Here is a 17504-nt window from a genome sequence, read left to right as displayed (position 1 = left end):
TTTGTCTGTGTTTGCGGTCTATAAAATATATAAAATAGGTATTTAATTATTTTCATTCTTCATTTCCAAATACAATGTAGTCATATTTTTTTGCCGAACAGGAATATCACTGGCAGACACGAAATTTTTTTTGACAAAAAAAAACAAACAAATTTAAAGTTAAACCACGAATAAAAAATGTCAGTCGTATTGAAAAAACGAGTATCGTTCAGCCTTAAACGATTATCGTTTTACGCAGTCGCGTGTCATCGTTTTTATACCATAATCGTTTTACGTAGTCGCTTTTCAACGATAACGAGCCGATTTAAACGATAATCGTTTTACGTAATAGGCCCCTGCTTGCTCAACGATCGATTATTGTCTTGCAAAGGGAATGTGGCTTACATATATTTCCGACTTCAAAGTGAATGAGCTTACCTACTCAGATCATTTACCCTTGTCTGTTCAAGTTGATTTTAAGCTTCAGCAGGATTCTCAGCCTAAGCAACAGCACTTATTACCTAAACTACGGTGGTATAAAAGAGATTTAAGGACTTTGCACATGAGCTACGAACTACGAACTGCGAACTGTGGATGGTCGCATATTTTGACATATCGTTCACATGAGTTAAATATTTCAATTCGCAGACAGCGACGAATTGTCAATTGGGTTCAGGGATGTGTACTCAAAAAAAAAAGTGAAGTAGAATCTTAAAAATGTGAGGCTTTTTATTTTGCTATGGGATTTGACATATGAAGTTTTTGATGCCTCAGTTTTCTTTCTATACTTCAAACTGAATGTATTTTCAATACATCCCTGTGTTTCTTATTCAAAAGATTTTTATCGTGATGAGATACTTTGGAAAAAAGTGGCTTTTTTTAAGTTTTTTTTTTTATAAATATCTAAAAAAAAGACAATATTTACATGTGCATCCACTTAATATGGATCGTCGCAAAAAAGGAGAATTTTTTTTACTAATTAACGAGCTTGAAAAATATCCTGGACGGTTCCACCAATATTTTCGGATGTCCAGGGAAAAATTTAATACCATTCTTCATTTGATTGAAAAGGATCTAAAGCCAAAGCCGTTGGCCTTTAGGAAAGATTTTATATCTCCTAAAGAGAAGCTGGTTATTACTTTGAGGTATGTAAAATTTGATATAAATATGCTGTGAAAAATAAATTAACTTTGTCGAAATTTTTAGATTTTTAGCTACTGGCACAAGTTTTGTCGATTTGGCATTTAGGTTCAGGATGGGAGCGTCTACCATAGGATGTGCCGTTAACCAAACTATAGAGGCCATTATTCAAAAATGTCTCCACAATGCTATTCCCACTTCAAGAACTAATTCTGATTGGCTTAAAATATCCAACGATTTTCTACAATATTGGAATTTTCCCAATTGCCTAGCCGCTATAGATGGGAAACATGTTGTGACATTTGCTCCTAAAAAGAGTGGGAGCTTATATTTCAATTACAAGAAAAGCTTCTCCTACAATCTCATGGCGGCTGTGGATGCACGATATCGATTTATTATGGTTGATATAGGTGCTTATGGCAGCAATGCGGATTCTACAGTTTTTTCAAGTTCACCTTTTGGGAATGCATGGCTTAATAATCCTGAAAACCTTAACGTGCCGGAAGATGCACCACTTCCTGGAACAACCAACAAAAATCCATTTGTTATAATCGGCGATGAAGGCTTTGCATTAAAGCCAACAATTCTTCGGCCCTATCCGGGCCACAAACTGTCGGTAAAAGAAAGGATTTTCAATTATAGGTAAAGCAATTTAAAATAAAAACTTATATTCTCCCCAGACTGAGAATCTAAATTTATTTTCTTTAAGGTTATCGAGGGCAAGAAGAGTTGTTGAGAACGCTTTTGGTATATTGTCTCAAACCTGGAGAATTTTATTAAAGCGGCTCGAGGTTAAAAAAGAATCAGCAATCAATATTATACTTGTTTGTTGCATTTTGCACAATCTGTTACGTATGGAAAGCGCAACCCAATGTGAAACAACAACTTCAACAGCATCACAAGCACCAGTGGACAGGGACGAATCATCGGTTCCCGCTTCCAGTGGATATGATGTCCGAAGCCAATTTGCCGATTGGTGTGTAACTGAAGGGGATTTAGACTTTCAATACAAAATGATATAGACTCGAATTAAGAAATTTAAGTATTCATTATATTTTTAGTTATTTTATTAAAACAAAATAAAAAGTAATTCAGTCTTTTGATTACAACAGAAACACATTTTCTTATGGCACTTCACAAAGCCTTAAAACTAATAATAAATAATATAGAAAGAATAAAAAAAAAAACAACAAAAACAAAGAAGTAAAAGTAAAACTATTAAAATTGATTATTCATCCTCAAATTCGATTTGATGGAAAACTTGCAAAGTCATCATTTCCAAATCGGATTGTTTTTTTCGGCTCCAGGAACTTGCGCGTTGCGCAAGAGATAAAAAAAACTTCTCCAACGGTTGTGTCTCGGGTTCACTCATCCCACTCAATGCCGCCAAAAATCTATCAGCGTCTGATTCTGATTTTTTTTTATTTTTTTTTTGTCGGCTTTTGTGCAGTGGGAGAACTATTTGGTCGCTTATTCGAGGGTGTTGTTATTTCTTCCTCCGTAGGAACTGTCGCGAAGACTTCATTATTTGTGTCTCCCTCCTTCTCCATGTTCCCGAAAGTTCTAGAAACATACAAAGAAAAACACAAACTTGAATACAATATAATTCAGTTACGAAAAAAGTCTTGGATACTACCTACCTTGGCACTTCCACATTTGGGATCAGAAATTTCATTATCTCATAGTAGGGCCAAGATATTTTAATTGGTGCTTGTGAGCCACTAGGAGTGTATTTTTCTTTTTTATAACACTTTGCAAATGTGTCTCGCAAATTTTTCCATCGTTCCCTGCATAGTTTCACTGAATTGAAAGTAAGATTTGTTGAATGCAAAAATAAATAAAAACGAATTTGATTTTTTTACCGTCTGCATTTAAAACAATTGCAATATTTTGCCATCCTTCTTCCTTTTTGTAGCGGTCGGAGTAGGAACGCTCGCTTTTGTTGTACAAAGCTGGATTGGCTTCAACTTCTAAAATAAGTTTTTCGTCAAATTCCTATAAATATTTAAGTCATATGAATATTCATGATATTTAAAAAATTATTTGTGTTTTTATTTAATTTGTAATTACCCTTTTCTCCATGTTCTCCGCAGCCATGACCAGAATACAAAACAAAAACAAGAGTAATTTTGAGGTTAAGTCGCGCGCGAAAAATTTGTTCGTTGTAGTGTGGATGGTATGTGGAACGCGAATTGAGTTTGACAATTCGTAGCAACCAAACTGCAATTCGTAACTACCAAATTGTTTTTACAAATTTTTCTTATTTTAGCAAACAAAATGCAAATTTTAGTATTCTAACATTAGTATCAATTGGTTTCTTATAATTTGAATCATTTTTTGTTTGAAATTGAGTCGTAGAAATGTGTTAAATCTCGTTTGTTCGTCCATTCGTTCATTCGTTGGTCGCGCTCATGTGCAAAGTCCTTTACAGAGGCATACAGCGAATCTAAACCACAATGTTAGCCTTATAAACGAAACTGACCTTCGGTCTATATGGGGTACAGATATTCTTACTTCATGTATTATGGAATCAGCGAAGCCTTTGCAGAAAAAAACAGTAATCATAGGCAAACAACCATGGTATGATTGGGAATGCGAATCTGCAAGGAAAAGTCATTTGCCTTTCTCCGCTTGTTAAGAAGATGCAATTCTAATCACGCTAAAATCATGTATCGCGAGGCTAACAAAAACTACAAGATTTTATGCGCTCAAAAAGCGCTCCCAAAGTTTATCTTCAACCCTGGTTAACATCAAAGACAGTCGTTCTGGAAAACTGCCAAAGTGCTAAATGGAGCCCTGTTCACGCAAAATATCAAAGTGGAAGCTGTAGAGTTAGCTACACATTTCGAAAAACTGCTAAATCCGCCACCAAACCCAAACCCCATGGAATATGCACTCCCATATCAACAGGTCATTTCCTTAGACCGATCTATACTGCTCGAAGATGTTACAAGTGTCATACACCGATGTGGATTGAATAAAGCTCCTGGTGAAGATCGCATCTCGTATGAGTTCTTCAAATACGCTTCGACAGATTTTTTATTAAAACTAACATCGACTTTCAATTTCATATGGTCCACGGGAGAAGTACCTGACAGTTTTAAGAAAAGTGTAATTCTACCGATTTTAAAAAAAGGAGATCCAAAAAACCCAAGTAACTACAGAGGTATATCGTTTTTAAACACTGTCACGAAAATCTTCACAGGCATCTTACTAAAACGTTTAACAGACTGGATAAACGAAAATGACCTGTTAAGCGAATTTCAAGCCGGTTTCCGCAAGGGGTACTCAACAGTTGATAATATTTTCTCTCTGACTAGTATTGCTCCTATGTATGTGGAAAAAGGAAAAAAAATTGTATGCATTCTTCGTAGACTTCAAGGCAGCTTTCGATTGCATAGACAGAAGATCTCTATTTCTCAAACTAAGCAACCTTGGAGTCTCAACAAAAATGTTAAAAATCTTTCAAAAACTACGACGAAAATAAGTCGGCGGTTTGGGATGGAAATATTCTTTCAAATTGGTTCGAACCTACAACTGGTGTAAAGCAGGGATGTCTCTTGAGTCCACTCCTCTTCTCAATTTATTTAGACGATCTTGGTACGGTGCTTCCGAGAGGAGTTCTTTTTGATGGAATGCCCTTAAAAATATTGATCTACGCTGACGACATTGTAGTTCTCTCCGAAACTCCCAACATGCTCCAGATCATGATATATAAATTTTATGGTTACTGCAAACTGTGGAACCTACAAATAAATACAGATAAATAAAAAATAATGGTGTTTCGAAACGGGGCGGGTCGTCTCGCAAGAATTGAAAGTTGGACTTGGGGAAATCGGTGTTTGGATTACTCAAACGCTATCATTCAAAAAGCATTTACAAGAAAAACTTAAAGAATCCAAACGTGCGATAAATTGTAATTGGAAAACAGTATTCTGCAATCGAAATATAGCGCCAAGTGCAAAATACAGAATTTTTGACACAGTAGTCCGATCGATTATGTAGCACAAGTTTGGGGTATTCTCGAGTTTGAAGAAGTAGAAAAACTCTTACGATTTTTCTTAAAAAGAATATTCAGACTTCCAGAAAACACACCAACGTACATGTTGCACCTTAAAACTGGTCTACCACCACTGTATATGTTCACTCTTGAGTTACACTTCTCATACATAATAAAGACTTTAAATAACCCTAATCATCGCCTCACAAATAAAATCGCTTTGCATTTCAAAAACAGAAATGAACAATTTTTTTCGGAATGGAGAAGACTGAGCCTCGAGCATGATGTACAACTCCAGCTAGAAAATGAAGTTTATTTAAGAATAAACCTGCAAATTCTTTTAAGTAAAATTGAAAATTCAGCTAGAAATACTTTCATCGAACAATGTCAACAAAGTCAAACAAGAAGCTCCTATAAGTTTTTAAACCATTTCCTGGGAGAAAACAACTACTTTAATGACCAGAATAAAGCGAGAGGCGAACTCCTCAGACTAAATTACGTACCCTACATAAGGGAACAAAATACGGAATGTACCTTGTGCAATATGAGAACTAGAGAAGACATATGTCATTTCATAGGCATCTGTCCTATCTTCAACTCAATCAGAAGATCAATCTGGAGAAAAAATACTCTTACTGGAGATGAAATTCAGGGTATACTAAATGGCGATAACACTGGTCAACAAGGTTTTTGTTACAGACACCAAGATATACTTTTCTATAGGTTTTTTGGGTGCTGAGCTCGAATCCGAAGTCAGAAAAATTCTACCACATCACGTTTTTGAGATAATCCCGTTAGAAAATCGAAAATGCCGCTTTTTTACCAGTTTTCGAGATTTTTTCTTAGCTTTTGGTTATTTGTTTTAAATAAATTTGTAACGGTTTCTAATTGAACTAAATCTTGTCTTTCAAAATCCGTTTAAATCTTTTAAAAATCTCTTATCTTCTTTGAGTAATCTGAAATTGAAATCAACGTGTTTGGCGTATCTCATATTTATTTGCTTTTAATAGTAAATCTCGAAATGTTCTTTGCCAATCGCTTTCAAATTTTGACACAACGTTTCATTTACATTCCAGTAAGTTCTTATCTTGTTTTTAACAAGAAAAAAATTATATTTTTCTCAGTAGTAATTATTTAGTATAAGTATCTGACACGGTCACGCTTTGATGTATTTCACTGCGATTAACCACCCTTCGCAAATATAAAAACTTGCAAGATTCTAAATGGAACGTTGTGTCAAAATTTGAAAGCGATTGGCAAAGAACTTTTCGAGATTCGCAATTAAAAGTAAATAAACATGAGATATACCAAACACGTTGATTTCAATTTCAGATTTCTCAAAGAAGATAAGAGATTTTTAAAGGATTTAAACGGATTTAGAAAGACAACATTTAGTTCTATTAGAAACCGTTACAAATTTATTTAAAACAAATAACCAAAAGCTAAGAAAAAATCTCGAAAACTGGTAAAAAAGCGGCATTTTCGATTTTCTAACGGGATTATCTCAAAAACGTGATGTGGTAGAATTTTTCTGACTTCGGATTCGAGCTCAGCACCCAAAAAACCTATAGAAAAGTATATCTTGGTGTCTGTAACAAAAAAAAAGTTTAATTTTGTTGACCAGTGTAATTGGACATTTCTTTACTGCTACATCAAAAATGCCTATAAATATCGAAATCAAATCATAAATGAAGATTTTTGATCCTGCCTTTAATTTTATATTCATATAATTCCTTTTATTTTATTTTTGTTTTAGTTTATCTACTTGATATTAATGTAAACTTTACGTAAAACTTATTGTATTTTAAATTTTATATTGTATTTGTTCTGATTAAAATAAAAGTTTGTTTGTCAAAATAAAAAAAAAATCAATGAAAAAGAAATAAATATTTTTCTTTTTTTGGTCGTAAATGCTGCTTTTTTGCTGTTCCTTTTTCTGGTAGGTTTTCGCTGCTCCGACTCGGGTACGACTTCGGCTCCGTTTTCTCGGGGTGGAGATTTTCACCACACCAATACATATGCAATCGGATTCGCGATAATTTCCATACTAATTTGAGCCGCCGTGGGACCCGCTTCGTAGTCGAGGTCGGACTCACTTCGGAGCCGATTCGGACAGAGGATTTCCTAAGAAAAACACAAAAAGATTAGTTTATTATTTAAAAAATCACTGCGCGAGCACACACCAATATTTCATCAATGAATTCTTTTTTTTGGGTTAAAATGATCCCATATTAAATATAATAATTTTATTAAACAAGGCGAGACACGACCCGTAAGAAACACTGCAAGAAAAAAATAAAATGGCACTTTTGTTATTTTGTTGCCTTTGTCTTTCCTTCGTTAACTTTCCTTTTCGTACTTTTCACCACATGTTTCTCCTTCGATTTTGTATTCATACACAAAAAGTTGTCTATGTGTGAGTAAAACGGCGTATCCACATGGAGAAATCAAACAGAACTCAGTTTTCTTGCTTGAAGGGGAGTGAGTTGTCGAACATACACAATTCTTATTGGATACCCTTCAAGCAAACAAGTCCGACCTCGGTCCGAATCCGCTCCGCCTCAGGCGGACCTGAGTCCGACTTCGGCTCAGAAACGGGTAAGAAGGCGGCTCAAATTAGTATGGAAATTACAATCACCGCGAAGTCGATTGCATATTAATTAGTGTGGTGAAAATCTCCATTCCGAGAAAACGGAGCCGAAGGCGGACCTGAGTCGAAGCAGCGAAAACCTACCAGAAAGAGGAATAAAAAAGGGATGACGTTTCGCATTTGCGACCAAAAAAAGAACAAGATTTATTTATTTTTTCACTGAAACTGTTTTATTTTTTATTTTATTTTGGCAAACGAAATTTTCACAATAAATACAGTATAAGATACAATACATTTTTTCATTTCATGTTATTTGTTGCTGCTGCTGTTGTTGGTGTTTCTTTAGATGCCCAATCGCATGTTTCACCTTCTGCCTTTTTCTTCATCATTAGAGATTACATCTACAACACAAGCAGAAACACATCACTTTAATCCAAACACTTTGAGCGATATATACAACATACCTTTTTTTGTTTCCATATTGTTTATAATTTGATATAATTGTTTATAATTATACTAATATTATACTAACAACGACACGAGACACGACGCGACTATACACTTCAACAAAACATAACAAAATGACGCTTTTGCTCTTATTGGCTATGTCTGTCTTTACTTTTTTTTCCATTTCTCAATTTTCACCACGATTCTCGTTCGACTTTGTGTTCATACACAAAAAGTTGCAAGTGTGTGAGTGCAACCCCGATTTTCGCGTTCTGAGGTCGGAGTGCCTTTGTTGAACTCAGTTTTCTTGCTTGAAGGGTAGCCATAATGAGCATATGCGCGCTTCGTTAACTTTTGTTAAGCATATGCCGTGCGCACTGCGCACAAAAATGTAAATTGTGACAGATAGCTATGCGCGTGATTGTTCCGTATGGCTATTCCTCATGTTTTCAGAAACAGGAAGAAGCAGTTCGTTCGGTTTTGACATAGGCGATAGGCCTATGCGAGCTCATGCCTATTATAGTTGGGCCTTTATTTGTCTGTCTTCTCTCTCTATCATCGTCGTCCGATTTTTGACATTTCGTCACAAACAAAATTTTCATTTGACATTTTGTTTAATTAATTCCTTTGTTTATAAATTGGACTCGTATAATCCCAAGTCGCGGTTTTTAAGTAAATTCTAATTCGCTATCATAATCGTCATCCATAAATCTAATCCGCGAAATGTTACAATACAACACAGTTTTCCCATAAATTATGTTTTAAAACTATCAATAAAAATTGATGGTTGACAATCGCAATATGGGTGGTACTTACATATATTTCTAAGTACGAAAGACATCAGTCTATGGTAATTTAAACATTAAAACCAAGATATAATTATTATAGCAGCATTTTTATTAGATGAACAGGCGTAAATATGCTTGTTTTACAAAGAAAATTTTGAGATATCTAAATGTATTTATTTTGTATGTAACTTGCCATTAATATTGCCATTTGTTTTCAAATATGAATTGAATTTATGCGTGTCTCTAGTTTGAAGACTTCTTTGTTAATGTTTTCCAAGTTAGTTGCGAATATTTCTTGAACAGAATTCAGCAAAGTTTTGTTATTTGACAAATTTTGGGAAATAGAGTTTTGAGTTTCCTCGACCTCAGCGATGATTTTTGCAAAGTTCATAGCTAGAAAATAAAATAATTTGTTTTAATACAAACATGAATAAAGAAAGTTTTTAATTTAAAAGCGTGTTTTTAATCAGTGCAGAAGGACTTCACAAAAAACACACCCGCAATTGTTAAATTTTTTTAGTAAGGAGTTTGTACTATTTAAATAATAAGAAGAAAACTAAAAAATGAAACAAATTCATACTTTGTGTATTTGTTGTGGACTATGTATGTGGCTCTATAGAGTGGACCAGAAAATCCTACTTGTTTCTCTGAGAAAACCAAAGCTATTCAATTTTTTCCAGATTTTTAAAGTTAATTTTTTAAGGTCGCCCTTAAGGTAATGCCGTGGTTAAAACGTCTGGCACTAATTTATTTTCTATCAAGAGGTAGTTATAACTTTTTAAGAGATGGTTATATTTAAGGGGAAAACAAATTTGCTTAACTCTTTCTGAAAATTCGTTTCCGAATTTCAATGACGTCTGGTAGGGTAAATGCCGTCAACGTCTGGCAAAGGTAGGTAATGCCGCGAATAAAACGCCTGAGACCGAACTTTTTGAAATCAAGGTATCGCCCTCTATCGGCTCTACAGGGTGTCCCAAAAGTCAACGTCGAAACGCAAACGGTAGATAGGGTAGGTCGTGACAGTTATCAGAAAAATAATAAAAAAAATCGCAGCCATATATTTTGTGAGTTATGGGCATTCCAAAAAAAAATCGGAAAAATGGTCCCTTATTTTTATTACCCTTACCCTCTAGTTCAGTCTTTTATAAAAATAATAGTGCCAAAAATGAATTTTTTTAGTTTTACGTTGTAATTTTTTTTTCTCCGTGTATCGTCATTTAAACTCGTATTACTCGAAAAGGGGAAAAAAGGGGAAAAAACGGCGCTATTATTTCGAAAGGTAGGACGGTATTCTTCATTTGAGAACTTAAATTGTAGAGGGCACTCGAAGGCAAACCAACTAAATCTCTAATTTAATGAAAATTGAGCTAAATAAAAATGGTTAAAATTGCTTCGCTAACGAGCCCCGTTACAATTAGCCTTAATGTTATTTAACAATATAATTTATGTTTTTAGAAAGTATTAACCTTCTCGTTTAATATCCATAACAATTTAATACTGTTCACAATTTTTTACACCCGCTATCACTATCGCAAGTTCACACCTTATAACTGCAGCGATTAAAAAACTGAACCTTTTTTTATATACCGACTTTGAATGGCTATTAAGAAATGAAAAAAAGGGTAACCGTCAAATTTTTTTGGTTTTGGTTCGATGGGAGATTGTAGAACGTTGTTTAATCATTGGATTTTAAAAAATTGACATTTACTTTTTTTATTTTTGACCTATGGCGGGACCCACTGTGCATTGTTGAGAATATTCCATAAATAACCGAGATAAAATTTGTTTTCTTAAGAAATCCGACTTTTTTATTAGGTAATTTTTCCATTATTATTTATGTTTTTGTATTGTGAAAGGTTCTGAAAGGCTTTAGAATTCTTTATTAGTTTTACCTACACATACATATGACTCATTTTCGGTTATACCCACTCCCAAAATCTGCTGTAGGCTCTCGGTCTATCAGATTAATTTATTGTGATTTCTTAAGCATAGTATATACTTTAGACTGGGCCAAAAAAAAAAAATATTTTTTTTTTTTTTGAAAGTTATTTCGAAAATCTTGTTCAGGATGATGAAAAAAAAATTTGGTGAAAATTTGAGCCGTTAAAAAAAATTTTAAGAGGTCTATCATCGATGTTTTTTATTTTTATACATGATATGATGTTTTACAACAGAACTGCTAGACGATCAAAGTAAAAAAAATGTCTGTTCATTTTTTCTTATATAAAATTAAATTTCCTACAAAAAAGATCTAATTGAAAATTTTCGTCAGACGAGCCGTATTCGAGTAATTAAGCTTTTTAAATCGAAGTGTTTTTTCAATTTGACTGTTTCACTTTTATTTTTTTTATTCACGATTTAAATCGAGAAAAAAATTAAAAAATCAATTTTCAATTTCAAAATTTTCTAATTCACTGAAAATTCAATATTTTCAAATTAGCAAGATGTTTTCTTGTAGAGACTTAAACGTTCTATAAAAAGTTCCTGGGCAGCAAATTAATTGCTTTAACCGTTAAGAAGATATTCGTATCAAAACCAATGCCCACTGATGTCAATAGTTTTCTTATGACAAGTATGCATTGCGATTTGAATACGATTATCTTCTAAACGGTTAAAGCAATTAATTTGCTGCCAAGGAACTTTTTATAGAACGTTTAAGTCCCTACAAGAAAATATCTTGCTAATTTGAAAATATTGAATTTTCAGTGAATTAGAAAATTTTGAAATTGAAAATTGATTTTTTAATTTTTTTCTCGATTTAAATCGTGAATAACTTCTTTAGAACTCAATTTAGGGAAAATTACTAAGAGACCTTTTTTGTAGAGAATTAAATTTCCTATAAGAATCTGTCGTGGTTTTATTTTTCTATCCACTTATTTGCTCATCACAAAATTCCAAAGTGAAACAGTCAAATTGAAAAAACACTTCGATTTAAAAAGCTTAATTACTCGAATACGGCTCGTCTGACGAAAATTTTCAATTAGATCTTTTTTGTATGAAATTTAATTTTATATAAGAAAAAATGAACAGAAATTTTTTTTACTTTGATCGTCTAGCAGTTCTGTTGTAAAACATCATATCATGTATAAAAATAAAAAACATCGATGATAGACCCCTTAAAATTTTTTTTAACGGCTCAAATTTTCACCAAATTTTTTTTTCATCATCCTGAACAAGATTTTCGAAGTAACTTTCAAAAAAAAAATATTTTTTTTTTGGCCCAGTCTAATATACTTCTGGTGAAGTGAACGTGAACACATCGCAGCTTGTGAACATTTGACATACATCGCTGGTACAGCCTTCAAATTCATTCATCTCATGAATACGCACACAATCAACAAAATACACACATTCCTTTTTTCTTCAATTTTCAAATTCATTTGTTCGAAAAAATATAAACGAGGCAAAGAAACTCATGCTAAAATTCAAAATTTTAATTAATTCATCTGTGTGAAAGAGATTCCCGTACATTTTGCCCGTGAACTACTCATCGCTCGTGAAGCAAAACTCTCCACTTTCTTCTCCACCAGGGTTCACAGGAACGTTCACGTGTGAACAGAAAATACAAATTTGTATGAATTCACGACTTGCTTCACCTGTGTGTACTAGGCTTTAAAGTGAACTAGGAAGCGAATGTTCTGATTTAAATCATGAATTCTCTAATTATGGCATTCAAATGCAGCTTAGCTTTTTTTGGGACATCAGAAGGGAAACAAGGATTTAACGCGCTTTCCTATACGTACAATATGTTAAATTTGAATAAATCTTCATCGTCGTGTCGTATCAAAAATGAATAGGAAAAAAGTTTGCAGAATTATGCCTTTGAAAGACAAGAATTCATTCAATTAATCATTAGGTGCGTCCCACCAAGAAGAGATCTCTGAGGGCTCAATGTTATTTTGGAAGAGAGGAAAATCATTTTGTGGGACAAGTTTCTCACATGAATCCAATTTTTTTGCAAATCCAACAATTCAACTGCCACACACAACTGCAACATTTCTTCAAATATTAAATTGTGAAAAAAAATTATTTCAAAATAAGTTATTTCGTGAAGCAAGCTCAAAATAATAACATTTCTTCAAATTATCATTAATTTTTTCATCTTTTTAGCATTTTTATAACTGCACACCACCAAAAAAAATCAAAACAATAACATAACATAAAAAAGACTAACGAGAAAAAAAAAACTGAGAAATTGAATCCAAAAAATTTTCGTCTCAGAAATCTCAGATAAAAAAAGTGAGACCTCAGCTGAGATTTTTTGTCTTACTTAAAAAATCTCTGAGCGCTCGCAGATCTCCCTTGGTGGGATATTTTTTCATTTTTTCCATAAATATCAAATAAATGCCGAATAATATGGAAATGGGGCACGTTTTTTTGTAGTGTGACTCCGAAGTACATATGTCCAAATTTCTGTGAAGTGGATATGGTCGAATGTTATATGAAGGTTTCAGTCAGATTCGGGACAATTGAAAACTGTCATTTAAATCGTTTGCAAATTTTTTTTTTCAAAGTGTGGGTCGCGACCCCCTAAGGGGGTCGCGGCCGCAAGCCAAATATTGATACGAAAAAATGATGCTAATAATGCATGTTTTTTAACAAATGTTGAAAACTTGGATTGATCTTTGATATTTTAACGATTAAATCGTTTTCCAAGTTAAGTTTCTCTTCATAGTTTTGATGTCCAAAATTGAAGAGAATTTGACTTCACATAGATAAATAGTTATGGAGTGAAGAAGTGCACTAACAACCGCAAAGCTTCGTGTTCGTTTGCCAGCTCAGAATACGCTCCTCTTCTCTTAATCCAGAACTGTCAATTGTTATTAAATTAAATGTTATTTAATTAAATGTTATTAAAAGCATGACACCTGCAGTTAAGTCTATATGGTTTTCTTTCAGTTTTACAGACGGTAGATGAGCAGGCTCAACCGAATTATTCAAAGAAGGATTTGATATCTTTGATATCCCACCTTAGTTCTATTTTCACTTTCAGAATCCATTTCTGAAAGTAACTCAATAGTTTCATCTCCAAATTAAATAAACTCTGTACCATGGGAGCTAACCAATATTGATTCTTCGCATGAATTTTCTTCAAGAATCTTTTGTTTGCTTGACACGGACCATAACCGTAGTTTTTCAAGAAATTCTCTGATGTTGTCTTTTGCAATTATAATGTTTTCCTTTCGTCCTTGGAGCCTCTTATTAAGGATATTTAAGTTATCAAACAGATTAGCGAGAAATGATAATTTTAAAAGCCACGGAGAATGAGAAAAATGGTTCGAACTTTCAGAATTTTAATCTTGGAAAAAAAAACAGTAATTAAGATCTTGATTCCAAAACTTGTGTCAATACTTTTTCACACTGAATTCTGTGTGGTAAAAAAGATTATTTTGGACCCATTTCATCGCATACAATCCTAAACAGTAGACTGAGCCAAAAAAATAAAATATTTTTTTTTTGAAAGTTACTTCGAAAATCTTGTACAGGATGATGAAAAAAAAATTTGGTGAAAATTTGAGCCGTTAAAAAAAATTTTAAGAGGTCTATCATCGGTGTTTTTTATTTTTATACATGTGATGTTTTACAACAGAACTGCTAGACGATCAAAGTAAAAAAAATTTCTGTTCATTTTTTCTTATATAAAATTAAATTTCCTACAAAAAAGATCTAATTGAAAATTTTCGTCAGACGAGCCGTATTCGAGTAATTAAGCTTTTTAAATCGAAGTGTTTTTTCAATTTGCCTGTTTCACTTTGGAATTTTGTGATGAGCAAATAAGTGAATAGAAAAATAAAACCTCGACAGATTCTTATAGGAAATTTAATTCTCTACAAAAAAGGTCTCTTAGTAATTTTCCCTAAATTAAGTTTTGAAGAAGTTATTCACGATTTAAATCGAGAAAAAAATTAAAAAATCAATTTTCAATTTCAAAATTTTCTAATTCACTGAAAATTCAATATTTTCAAATTAGCAAGATGTTTTCTTGTAGGGAATTAAACGTTCTATAAAAAGTTCCTTGGCAGCAAATTAATTGCTTTAACCGTTTAGAAGATATTCAAATCGCAAATGCATACTTGTCATAAGAAAACTATTGAAATCAGTGGGCATTGGTTTTGATACGAATATCTTCTTAACGGTTAAAGCATTAATTTGCTGCCAAGGAACTTTTTATAGAACGTTTAATTCCCTACAAGAAAACATCTTGCTAATTTGAAAATATTGAATTTTCAGTGAATTAGAAAATTTTGAAATTGAAAATTGATTTTTTAATTTTTTTCTCGATTTAAATCGTGAATAACTTCTTTAGAACTCAATTTAGGGAAAATTACTAAGAGACCTTTTTTGTAGAGAATTAAATTTCCTATAGAAATCTGTCGTGGTTTTATTTTTCTATTCACTTATTTGCTCATCACAAAATTTCAAAGTGAAACAGTCAAATTGAAAAAACACTTCGATTTAAAAAGCTTAATTACTCGAATACGGCTCGTCTGACGAAAATTTTCAATTAGATCTTTTTTGTATGAAATTTAATTTTATATAAGAAAAAATGAACAGAAATTTTTTTTACTTTGATCGTCTAGCAGTTCTGTTGTAAAACATCATATCATGTATAAAAATAAAAAACATCGATGATAGACCTCTTAAAATTTTTTTTAACGGCTCAAATTTTCACCAAATTTTTTTTTCATCATCCTGAACAAGATTTTCGAAGTAACTTTCAAAAAAAAAATATTTTTTTTTTGGCCCAGTCTAATATACTTCTGGTGAAGTGAACGTGAACACATCGCAGCTTGTGAACATTTGACATACATCGCTGGTACAGCCTTCAAATTCATTCATCTCATGAATACGCACACAATCAACAAAATACACACATTCCTTTTTTCTTCAATTTTCAAATTCATTTGTTCGAAGAAATATAAACGAGGCAAAGAAACTCATGCTAAAATTCAAAATTTTAATTAATTCATCTGTGTGAACTACTCATCGCTCGTGAAGCAAAACTCTCCACTTTCTTCTCCACCAGGGTTCACAGGAACGTTCACGTGTGAACAGAAAATACAAATTTGTATGAATTCACGACTTGCTTCACCTGTGTGTACTAGGCTTTAAAGTGAACTAGGAAGCGAATGTTCTGATTTAAATCATGAATTCTCTAATTATGGCATTCAAATGCAGCTTAGCTTTTTTTGGGACATCAGAAGGGAAACAAGGATTTAACGCGCTTTCCTATACGTACAATATGTTAAATTTGAATAAATCTTCATCGTCGTGTCGTATCAAAAATGAATAGGAAAAAAGTTTGCAGAATTATGCCTTTGAAAGACAAGAATTCATTCAATTAATCATTAGGTGCGTCCCACCAAGAAGAGATCTCTGAGGGCTCAATGTTATTTTGGAAGAGAGGAAAATCATTTTGTGGGACAAGTTTCTCACATGAATCCAATTTTTTTGCAAATCCAACAATTCAACTGCCACACACAACTGCAACATTTCTTCAAATATTAAATTGTGAAAAAAAATTATTTCAAAATAAGTTATTTCGTGAAGCAAGCTCAAAATAATAACATTTCTTCAAATTATCATTAATTTTTTCATCTTTTTAGCATTTTTATAACTGCACACCACCAAAAAAAATCAAAACAATAACATAACATAAAAAAGACTAACGAGAAAAAAAAAACTGAGAAATTGAATCCAAAAAATTTTCGTCTCAGAAATCTCAGATAAAAAAAATGAGACCTCAGCTGAGATTTTTTGTCTTACTTAAAAAATCTCTGAGCGCTCGCAGATCTCCCTTGGTGGGATATTTTTTCATTTTTTCCATAAATATCAAATAAATGCCGAATAATATGGAAATGGGGCACGTTTTTTTGTAGTGTGACTCCGAAGTACATATGTCCAAATTTCTGTGAAGTGGTTATGGTCGAATGTTATATGAAGGTTTCAGTCAGATTCGGGACAATTGAAAACTGTCATTTAAATCGTTTGCAAATTTTTTTTTTTCAAAGTGTGGGTCGCGACCCCCTAAGGGGGTCGCGGCCGCAAGCCAAATATTGATACGAAAAAATGATGCTAATAATGCATGTTTTTTAACAAATGTTGAAAACTTGGATTGATCTTTGATATTTTAACGATTAAATCGTTTTCCAAGTTAAGTTTCTCTTCATAGTTTTGATGTCCAAAATTGAAGAGAATTTGACTTCACATAGATAAATAGTTATGGAGTGAAGAAGTGCACTAACAACCGCAAAGCTTCGTGTTCGTTTGCCAGCTCAGAATACGCTCCTCTTCTCTTAATCCAGAACTGTCAATTGTTATTAAATTAAATGTTATTTAATTAAATGTTATTAAAAGCATGACACCTGCAGTTAAGTCTATATGGTTTTCTTTCAGTTTTACAGACGGTAGATGAGCAGGCTCAACCGAATTATTCAAAGAAGGATTTGATATCTTTGATATCCCACCTTAGTTCTATTTTCACTTTCAGAATCCATTTCTGAAAGTAACTCAATAGTTTCATCTCCAAATTAAATAAACTATGTACCATGGGAGCTAA

The 17504-nt window shown here is 32.8% G+C and overlaps 3 protein-coding genes across 5 annotated transcripts in view; 1 reads left to right on the top strand and 2 right to left on the bottom strand.

Moving 5' to 3' along the window:
- The first annotated feature begins 537 nt into the window (after window positions 1-537).
- Window positions 538-2363, top strand: LOC129907807 (uncharacterized). Of its 2 annotated transcripts, XM_055984192.1 has the most exons (3): window positions 538-1124; window positions 1186-1761; window positions 1829-2363. In XM_055984192.1, exons 1-3 carry the CDS (start codon window positions 778-780, stop codon window positions 2139-2141), a joined length of 1236 nt encoding a protein of 411 aa, XP_055840167.1. In that variant the 5' UTR covers window positions 538-777; the 3' UTR covers window positions 2142-2363. The 2 variants fall into 2 exon arrangements, with proteins under 2 accessions (XP_055840167.1, XP_055840168.1); XM_055984193.1 differs by having other exon boundaries at window positions 538-1761.
- Window positions 2364-2540: 177 nt separating this feature from the next.
- LOC129909549 (transcription factor Adf-1-like) lies at window positions 2541-3216 on the bottom strand. Its single transcript, XM_055986625.1, has 4 exons — window positions 3190-3216; window positions 2982-3114; window positions 2760-2919; window positions 2541-2682 (listed from the first exon to the last, which is right to left on the bottom strand). The coding sequence occupies exons 1-4, from the start codon at window positions 3214-3216 to the stop codon at window positions 2541-2543; spliced, it is 462 nt and encodes a 153-aa protein (XP_055842600.1).
- Window positions 3217-9032: 5816 nt separating this feature from the next.
- Window positions 9033-17504, bottom strand: part of LOC129907808 (dynactin subunit 2) — an 89581-nt gene continuing 81109 nt past the window's right edge. For both annotated transcript variants that reach the window (XM_055984194.1, XM_055984195.1), the window contains one exon: window positions 9033-9337. In XM_055984194.1, coding sequence (XP_055840169.1) covers window positions 9159-9337 — 179 coding nt within the window. In that variant the 3' untranslated portion in view covers window positions 9033-9158. The remainder of the gene's footprint in view (window positions 9338-17504) is intronic.

This window comes from Episyrphus balteatus, chromosome 1 (genome assembly GCF_945859705.1).
Source record: "Episyrphus balteatus chromosome 1, idEpiBalt1.1, whole genome shotgun sequence".
In the NCBI taxonomy this organism is placed as follows: domain Eukaryota; kingdom Metazoa; phylum Arthropoda; class Insecta; order Diptera; family Syrphidae; genus Episyrphus; species Episyrphus balteatus.
The sequence above is the reverse complement of the archived record's forward strand: the minus strand, read 5'-3'. Positions and strand labels throughout refer to the sequence as shown.

Excerpts from the sequence above, each read along its gene's own strand:
- LOC129907807 (XM_055984192.1), top strand. The coding sequence starts at position 778 with ATGTATTTTCAATACATCCCTGTGTTTCTTATTCAAAAGATTTTTATC. Across the intron at positions 1,125-1,185 it reads AAGCTGGTTATTACTTTGAG|ATTTTTAGCTACTGGCACAA; the intron begins GTATGTAAAATT and ends CGAAATTTTTAG. Across the intron at positions 1,762-1,828 it reads GAAAGGATTTTCAATTATAG|GTTATCGAGGGCAAGAAGAG; the intron begins GTAAAGCAATTT and ends ATTTTCTTTAAG.
- LOC129909549 (XM_055986625.1), bottom strand. The coding sequence starts at position 3,216 with ATGGCTGCGGAGAACATGGAGAAAAGG. Across the intron at positions 2,920-2,981 it reads AATTGTTTTAAATGCAGACG|TGAAACTATGCAGGGAACGA; the intron begins GTAAAAAAATCA and ends CTTTCAATTCAG. Across the intron at positions 2,683-2,759 it reads CCAAATGTGGAAGTGCCAAG|AACTTTCGGGAACATGGAGA; the intron begins GTAGGTAGTATC and ends GTATGTTTCTAG.